The sequence below is a fragment of the Terrapene carolina genome, unplaced genomic scaffold, assembly GCF_002925995.2.
Source record: "Terrapene carolina triunguis isolate 2854851 unplaced genomic scaffold, T_m_triunguis-2.0 Scaffold180, whole genome shotgun sequence".
Classification (NCBI taxonomy): domain Eukaryota; kingdom Metazoa; phylum Chordata; order Testudines; family Emydidae; genus Terrapene; species Terrapene triunguis.
This window is the reverse complement of record NW_020664531.1, coordinates 4,079,896-4,089,444: the sequence shown is the minus strand read 5'-3', so window position 1 is coordinate 4,089,444 and position 9,549 is coordinate 4,079,896. Positions and strand designations below refer to the sequence as shown.

Sequence of the window (9,549 nt, the reverse complement as noted above, 5' to 3'; positions counted from 1 at the left end):
AAAAAAAAAAAAAAAAAAAAAAAAAAAAAAAAAAAAAAAAAAGCGCGATCGGTGGCAGCTCTACCGCCGCCGCCTCGTTCTTCGGCGGCAATTCAGTGGCAGGTCCTATCCTCCGAGAGGGACTGAGGGACCCGCCGCCGAATTGCAACCAAAGAGCCGGACGTGCCGCCCCTCTCCGTTCACCGCCCCAGACACCTGCTTGCTGCGCTGGTGCCTGGAGCCGGCCCTGGCACCTAGTATTGGCCAGTATCCAGAATATTGGACTAATAGGACAGCTGGTTTGCTTCATGGCAATTCCTACATTTCTATGAGTCAAGAGACTCCATTGCTTATCCCCTTCTTATAGGTAGCACTGTATCAAGAAATTTATCAGTCAAAAGGGAACAGTCAACTTGAAATCTATTCATTTCCAAAAAATGAGCTCAAAATAATTTCTGATACTGCACTTGCTCAAGTCCCCCTGCCAATTTCTGTGCTTTCATAATTCTATTTTAAGAAGCATTTCACAAAGCAAGAGGAGGGAGACACACCCACAAAAACAATAATGGAAATCAGCTGATCATACAGAAGAAATACACAAAGTTATAAAACCAGGAAAAAGTAAATATTTCTTTAACCTGTTGTAATAATCTTAGGTGTTTCAGGTAACAACAGTAGATAAAAAACCTCAGACTGAATTTGTGATTTTTAAATTTGATGGGGGTCTCTATGAATCCATCCTTTTCCTATGGCTACACAGGCCATCCCAGCTTTACTCCTCCCCATTTCCCATGGAGTGAAAGCACATTTCCTCTCAACTCAGCAAATCTATCTGCATGGCTAAATGTCCATTTGTCAACTCCAATTAAGAAATTGACTGGAACCCTCTTACATTATAAATCATATCTGAACCTCCACATGCTGAAAAGTTTGTTGACACCAATGTACTAAAGTAGTGTGGGTTTAGAAATCATTGTATGATGTCATTTATCCTCACCAAGAATTTAGCACATGGCAGTTAAGCATGAAAGCCATGTGAGTCAATCAAGTGCAAATTGCTTTTTGTGGTCTCACTTTACCAATATAGATGATTGTTTCAAGCCCCTTTGCTGACATTTAGCTGGGTGGCTTGCAACAGCCTTCCTTGCACCTCTTCATGTCTGTCTCAATTGATGCCTTACACAGCAGAAAACTGCTTAACTGTATTCCAATTTACCATCTGAGTAAGTAATTATGGGGAGAATGATTCTGTTCCAGGCATTTATATTGCACAAATCACCAAGTATATGAGCACAAGGATCGTCTGATTAAGAAACTGAGGAAAAATTAATCTTCCTGCGATGTTGGAGTCGGAATACTCCAAGGACACTATACATACACACTGAAGAGGAAAAAGCAGGAGAAATAATCTAATACCTAATCACAACTAAACAGTTCTGATAACTTGTGTGGGTATTTCCATCCGTGTTGCCAGAGCATAGAAAAGAATTAGTGGAGAAGAAATTTATTTCAGTGATCTAGTATCTAGCCCAACTGCATACTGGGCCACATCCCTTGGTCTGCGTGTTGTGTGTGTTCCATCCCCCATTAGACTGGTGTCTAATGTGCAGTTTTTTTGGTTTTGTCAGCTGAATTCTTATGAGGGCTGTTCAGCTGGGATTGGGAATTTGATTTCCATGCTGGAGCATCCTCTATGAGGAGAAATTAAGATGGTGAAGGTAGTCATGGACCCAGAGTGTTAGAATTTGCCCTCAGACTATGATTCCCAGTGAGGCCGTGCATTTCCTTTCTAAAGATTTCCTCTGCCCTTGGAGAGCTTCCATCTCTCTTTCCAGGCTTAAAATCATCTTGGAGGGGAACAAGTATCCTTCTGTGTAATTTTCAGGCCTCCAAGGTTGTCTGGGATCCTGTTAAATTCTGCAAATTTGCCACTAATCCCTCGTTCTTGAAATAGTTGCAATGACCTTCTGACAGCTTTTTTGATGTCCTGCAGTGAGGAAGCCTGGATGAACCCATTGTCTAGATTGGGAATTACTGTACTGGGATTCCTTCACTCTTCAGTGCTGTAGCTAATACTGCCTCTATTTTTACTTGTGTGTGGTGTGGTGTTCTGTCTCTCTCTCTCTCTCTTTTTTTATTATTATTAATTATTATTATTATTATTTAGGGAGGCCAGACAAAGCTAGGGCAATAAATCAAAAGGGAAACAGGAATCACTGATTCAACAATTATTGGAACATGAAGACAGATGTTATGAAGTTGACGGACACTCAGTAACTACCGCAAATCCAATGATGCTAGGATGGCTTTTAATGTATCCATTTTGAAATTTTTGTAGATCATCCATGTTAAAATCAAGGACCAAGCTACCTCCTTCCAGTCTATGGGGTATAATGAAATGGAATAGAGAGTGCTCTTGATATAACTATAACTAGGACCATGGTTCCAAAGCACATAAGCATGTTTCCATTAGAGCAGTGGTTCTCAAACTAGGGACGCCACTTGTTCAGGGAAAGCCCCTGGCGGGCCAGGCCGGTTTGTTTACCTGCCACATTCACAGGTTCGGCCAATCGCAGCTCCCACTGGCCGCGGTTCCCCACTCCAGGCCAATGGGGGCAGCAGAAAGGGCAGCCAGCACATCCCTCGGCCCACACCGCTTCCTGCAGGCCTCATTGGCCTGGACCGGCGAACCGCGGCCAGTGGGAGCCGCGATCGGCCGAACCTGCAGACGCGGCAGGTAAATAAACCGGCCCAGCCCGCCAGGGGCTTTCCCTGAACAAGCGGCGGCCCTAGTTTGAGAACCACTGCATTAGAGTACACAAAAGAAGACAGGATCACTTTGAAGAGTGGGGGAATTTACTGAAGTCAATATAACAGCCATTATGTGAGAAAAAACAAAATCTATTTATTCTGCATACAAGACTGACCCAAGGAACCAGGCTGGAAATTGTCAAAGAATCTTTATCGAACTTGTTCCTAATTGTCTGAAAGAGACTTGCCAATAAAACTATCCAAGAATTTCAGTTCTTGATTGGAACAATTTTGTAGGGTCCATTACCCTAGAAGATCTAGAAAAGATAGATTTAATAATCCACTTCTATGGGAACCAGTTTGTTAACGAAGTGATTTGATGGTTGTTTTCCTTGCGTTTTTTCAGTGTTGTCTCCAGGGCCTATGTACACCATTTAGGTGCCACTGACACTTCCAAAACCACCCCCCAGTTGACACCTAAATCCCCATGCCACCTAAATTTCTACCAGTTGGCATTTGCAAAGCCACCAAAGCCCTGATGTTTTCCCACAGCTAATGAGCAACTTGGAGACCTAGGTAAAATGAAGTTACTCAGGACCCCTTGTGATGAAAGATTTTGCCTCAGTTGTTCGAATTACCTTAAAAAGGAAGGTTTGCCGAAAAACCTCAGGAGGAGGTTTAAAATTGGAAAAAATATAACTTGCTTAATTGAACATAAAAGAGTAGTGCTAGTGTCAGGCCCCTTTGGGATGCTTAGACTAGTAATTAGTTTTAAGAATAAATCTTTAATTAACTAGAAATTAATTGTAGTATAAATTAGAAAATCCAGTAACGGAGGGTGATGTAGTGGAAGATTCCATTTCTAAGGCACATAGAGGTCCATTACCTATGATGTAATAATTTCACTTCTTGTGATGCAATGGTAAATTCCACTTCAGCAAAATCCCATAGAGCTACATTATAGCCCATAAGAATACATGGGGCTTCCAAACAGGAAGTAGCTAGGGGTCATCCACAGGTCAGCTGAAAAACCCCCATAGGAATATATTGTAGCCCATAGGAATACATGGGACTTCCAGTGAGGAGAAGGAGGAGGTACTAGTCACATATTGGTACACATGACTGGGAGGTAGCTTGGCACAGAGCCAGCAAAAAGCTGGAAGTTGATTGGCTGAGCCTGGGTGACCAAGTCGTATATAAGGGTGACAGCCAGCAGGCTAAACCCTGCAGTGGGATCAGGAGGAAAGAAGAGGCTGCAAGACAGTTGAAAAGATGACAACGCTTAAGGAACAGTGCCAGAAGCCTCAGCGGAACCCTGCAAAGACAGAGCTGCCTGAAAAGCAGCTACTGCAGCAGCAGCAACCGCAGAATTCCAAGGTTGCTCCAGACAATGGCTGCTCCCATTACCCAGCCAGCCGGGGGCCACTGCAGCAGCTACCCCAGCAGCTACCAAGTGGGCTTCCGTCTCTTCTACCTGAGGAGCTGTTCTATCTCAGGAACAGGCAGCCGCTCAACACAGGAGCTAGCAGCTAGAGACCACCGGCGACAGCAGTCAACAGCTGGCAAAGAAATAACCACCGGCAGTCGTCGCACTCTAATTGTGACAGAGCAGAAGGACCAAAGACTGTCTCAGAGATTTTAAGAAAGCTTTTGTAAGTTTAATCCTTCTTTTATTTACTATCCAAGAGTGTATTGGTTTCGTTTGTAAATAAAGCTGGCTGGCTGTGGTCTGAGTGAGATCTTCCCCTACCCATCAAGTAACCGCCTGGCCAGCGGATGTTTAGTTTAGTATTAAGTATTTGGTATTGAATGTCTAACTAATATATTATTATATGATTATTATAGTTACTGTGACATTGCACTCCATATGTTTTATGGAAATATGCTAATGAGTGTGAATATAAATAACTGGAATATGCTTTATGCAAAAGGTCTCTTGTAAGGTATCCTTTCGAAACTTATGATCTACTGAGTGTGTTCGTCCTATTTGTATGAATGTATCATTCTTGTATCTGAAGCTAGAAATATGAAGTATTACTCTGAAGTCCTATTGTAACTATGCAAAGTGTGGGCCATTAATGGTGGCTTGGAATCTTGATGGCTCCCATTAACTAGGACAATTGGTTGTAAATGGCTCTGTTTACTTGTAAGCCTTCCTGTATATGTGTGTGCCAGCCATGGGTAATGAAGTCTCACAGGACATATGAACATGTCACATGATATTGGAATCCATCGTAAACCTGGTGCTTTTCCATTTAGAAGGAAGGGTGGGAACCCAGAGAGAGACAAAGGAATCCCGCCATGTGCCAAAGATATAAAAGGGGGTGGAACAAAACAAAGAGGGTGGCCAGTGATGAGAAAATCCCTAATTACCACCTGAGCTGGAATTAACAAGAACTGTACCAGGGAAAAGGATTGGGCCCAGACTAAGAAGGAGTCTAGTCTGTGAAAGAAGCTTATTGGAACATCTCTGAGGGTGAAATTTACCTGTATAGAGTTTCTTAAATGTATTAGGCTTAGACTTGCGTGTTTTGATTTATTTTGCTTGGTAACTTACTTTGTTCTGTCTGTTATTACTTGAAACCACTTAAATCCTACTTTTTATACTTAATAAAATCACGTTTGTTTATTAACAAACCCAGAGTAAGTGATTAATACCTGGGGGAGCAAACAGCTGTGCATCTCTCTCTATCAGTGTTATAGAGGGTGGACAATTTATGAGTTTATCCTGTATAAGCTTTATACAGAGTAAAACGGATTTATTTGGGGTTTGGATCCCATTGGGAGCTGGGTGTCTGGGTCCTGGAAACAGGAGTACTTGCTGACTGTTTTCATTTAAGTCTGCAGCTTTGGGGGCGTGGTTCAGACTCAGGGTCTGTGTTGCAGCAGGCTAGCGTGTCTGGCTCAACAAGACAGGGTTCTGGAGTCCCAAGCCATCAAAGAAAACAGGTTCAGAGGTAGTTTTGGCACATCAGGTGACAGTCCCAAGGGGGTCTCTGTGACCGAACCTGTCACAGTTATGTTATAGAGCATTAAGTGAATGATTGTATTGTTATTGTATTGTAGTGCCATTTATTCTTTTAACTATAATCCTTATATCTATCTCTATTCTTCTACTGTAACCACTCACATCTAAATAAAATATCTTTGTTTTCAAAAATTTACTGCAGATTGTCTATTCTTGATCGGAGGGCTGTGTCCATGTCCTTTCAAGGGAAAGCAATCTAGCTGTGGCTTTCCCTGGCAATTCCTTTAGGGCAGGCCACAACCTTGGTTACCGGTTTAGATAAAGTAAGAATTGAGATTTTAAATCAAAAGCAGTGTTTTTAGGCAACATCAATGGTATAGGATAATCTAATCAAATCTTCCAGTAACAGCCTAGGGCATTCTCAAACTAGGCAGGGGAACACCTATCTCACCAGTGGGGCTCAGTCCCGCAGATGGGCTCTGAGCAGACCTAAGACCTAATACCTGTCAGACCTTGGAGCAGAAGGTCCAGATACAGGCCACGGACCAGATAGCTGGGCAGCCTAGTGCCTACACAAGACAGCCAGAGGCACACAGAATGTGGAGCAAGCATGATACAAGTATTGAGCAGGAGACCAAGAGACAGTTTTGGCTGCTAGGCACAGGCTACCTAAGTGGCTAACCTGGCTTAGATGCCTAACTTCAGGAGAGGCTTTGTAGCTGAGGATCCTGAGCAGAGGGAGGTGCCTATCAGTGGCCCATTAGCCAGGTGCACCTGGTCAGCTGCTAGGCACCTAAGCCCTTCTCCTCAGCTTCACTCTGGCTAAGTTAGGTGGCTCACAGCTCAGCTTGCTGACTTCTGAGGATCCCTTACTTAGGTGCGTAAATCTCCGTTTGCATTGTATAGAGACCCTAGGCACATACCTCAAGACCGATGATCCCCCTAAGCAACAAGAAGTTAGGGATAGCAACAATGAGCAGATCAAGACCTAAGAACCTTTGAGGATCTGGACCTTTGTCTCTTAAAAAGAAAGGCAAGTTTTGGTGGAGATCACTTCAATTCTAAACCAAGCAATGATTTTAGAATGCAATATTCAGCCCTCTTCCTGTTTGCACTCACATTTCATCCTCCACACATGAGCCTCAATCATTTTGGGAGTCCATATGGATTTCAGCTGCAGTCAGGACAAAGGATTTGAGCGAACCAAGTCACAACAAAGTGGTCACCAGATTCAGGGCACATTAATGTCTGCCATTTCGATGCGTATATCAGCTAATAGGCTGCACAATTACTCTTTGAAGCTTGGCAGAATAAAAAGTGCTTGAAAGAGTGCAGATGTAGGCATCAATTAAAGCAAAAATGCAAAAGCCACAAAGAATGTCACTGACTTGTCTTAATGTCAAAAGAGACGACAATATATTGTCAGCAGCAATATACTTGGGCCATTGGGGAAGCGGCATCTGAAATATCTTCACACTGCAAACCAAGCAAAAAAGACCTCTCCCTCCCATGCTGGAATAACAAATGCTCTCAAAGAGAATTCTGCTGAACTTTCCCTAAAACCTGCTTCTCAATGAAAAGGGGATTTTGCCTGGCCAATGAAGGTAAGGCCTAATAGTGCAGGCCTTTCGGTACTGTTTATGAGGCCAGCTTCCAGTGCTGGAACCGAACCCATGAGCCTGTAGACCCTGAGACATAGTTAATAGCTTTTTCACTGGAAAATTTGACAGGCCTTTGATGTATCTGAATTTATTCCATCACCTCTTTTGCTTTGCCCATTAAGGAGAGTTTCAAATCACTGTAAATACATTGAAGAGGGAGGAATTTCAAAACAGCTAAGAGCAACAAAGATAGGAATAAGAACATCTCTGTCCAAATGGCACTGGAAAGACAGGGCATAGTTTTTACTTTACTACAATAATTAGCATCTTAAGAACTCAAATATTTACATTAGTGCTTACCTCTAATGGACAGCCGGATCCAGGAAATAAGCACTGAACCCCAGCTACTTAATAATAGCTCACCTTTTTCATGTATTCTGTGACTGGGTTCTGTTGCAAGAATTCAGTACTTTCTCTTGTATAAAACCTCTCTGTGTCAGCGAGAAACTGAGATTCAAAAGACTCTTTATAGACAGTTAGTGTAGGTCCCTTTGCAAATGCATCATCTTCATTCAGTCCCAGTTCCACTAAAAAACAAAGTACACAATGATTAATTTATCCTCTGTTAAATGATCTACTGTACACTGAGTGTTTAGTTCTCTATGCAATTAATTATAAATCCCAGAAGTGCATCCTTAATTCTAAACCAATAATGTGCACCGAGAGACGCCCCAATTAATCAGGAATCTATTCTGTATAAAAAAATTTAATTCAAACAACGTCATTAAGGATAGATGAAATTGTGGTTGACAATGTGTGCTTACAGTTTTCATCTAAATAAAAATTCAAATAAATTGATTTTCACAACTTGACCTTTGGAACAAAGGTATTCCTTTAGCCTCTTGCTCATCTTCCTTGAGACAGGTATATATTTCAACTAGTGAATAAAGTGGTCTTTATTTAATTAATCATTTGAATGATAGCATTTAAGAGCCCCAGGCTATGTCTACACTACAGCTGGGATCGACGCTCTGAGATCGATCCACCAGTGGTCGATTTAGCGGGTCTAGTCAAGATCCCCCAAATTGACAGCAGATTGCTCTCCAGTCGACCCCTGTACTCTACCCCTGACGAGAAAAGTGAGGTAAGTTGACGGGAAAGTTTCTCCCGTCGACTCCCCGTGGTGTAGACCCCGCGGTAACTCAACCTAAGGTACATCGACTTCAGCCACATTATTCACGTAGCTGGAGTTGCGTAGCGTAGGTCGACTTATGGCGGAAGTGTAGACATAGCCCCAGTCATGGAACAGGATCCCATTGTACTAGGTGCTATGCAAAAAGAGAAGAAAACAGTTCCTGAAAATTGATAGTTACTTCACACAAACCTGAACTTCAGCTGAGTTCAAAAGTCTGACAAATCCACTATACAAGGAAAATCAGAACTGTAAGTAAAAAGATGTCCTTAACCTATCCCAATGTATGAAAATACTGTGACATGCAGTTATCAGGAATGTAAACAGAACAGGATCATCACACTCTCTTATGCCACTTCACATTTTCTAAGTCAATTAATTGTGAGAACCCCATAAAGAGTGCAGCCTTGAAAAAATGTGTTTTCCTAGAGAAGCTGGCAAAGGCAGCAATATAAAAATTAGCCAGGACTGTATGCCTTGGTCAGCTTCAAGCTGCTGATTGTACTACAGGAACACTTCCCTCCTCTGAGGAGTTTGAAAGAAAATGGGAATTACCTGATCATAAAGAGTTGGGGGAAAAAACACATAAACCAAAGGCTGTGGGAGAAAAATGTGTGAACTGGGAGATTTGGGGGGGGGAAGGGGAGGAAAGAAGAAATATATGAAAAGATGCACATAAGCAAAAGAGTAAGAAGAAATAAACTTTGGGGTGGGGGTTGGGGCCAGGGACAAGAGAGAAATAAATAGATGCTTCTATGTTAACTAAAGCCAAAGGGAAAGGAAAAACCCCACCACCTCATCATAAGTAAAGTTTTCCTTTTCCCCTTCCATTTTGAAAATATGCACTTGAGAAGGCAACAGTGAGAGAAGACAAAAGTAAGAAACCAAATCTATATTTGAATGATCTCCTAATTTTAATATTAAGCACAATGACAAATTTTCCAGCAATGTGTAGGGAAATGAGCCACTCAACTCCCACTAACGCTAAATACACCCTTTCTTAAATTCTTAAGACAGCAATGATGTTCTAGGTTCTTGGTTATTCTAGAAAGAAATCC

At 42.1% G+C, this 9,549-nt stretch overlaps 1 protein-coding gene across 1 annotated transcript in view; it reads right to left on the bottom strand.

Annotated features, from left to right (window-relative positions):
* The window catches only part of LOC112113481 (cullin-1), an 81,463-nt gene that overhangs the window by 24,101 nt on the left and 47,813 nt on the right, over positions 1–9,549 (bottom strand). Inside the window, exon 7 of the mRNA XM_024209773.3 lies at positions 7,723–7,886. Within this exon, the coding sequence (XP_024065541.1) occupies positions 7,723–7,886 (164 nt within the window). The remainder of the gene's footprint in view (positions 1–7,722; positions 7,887–9,549) is intronic.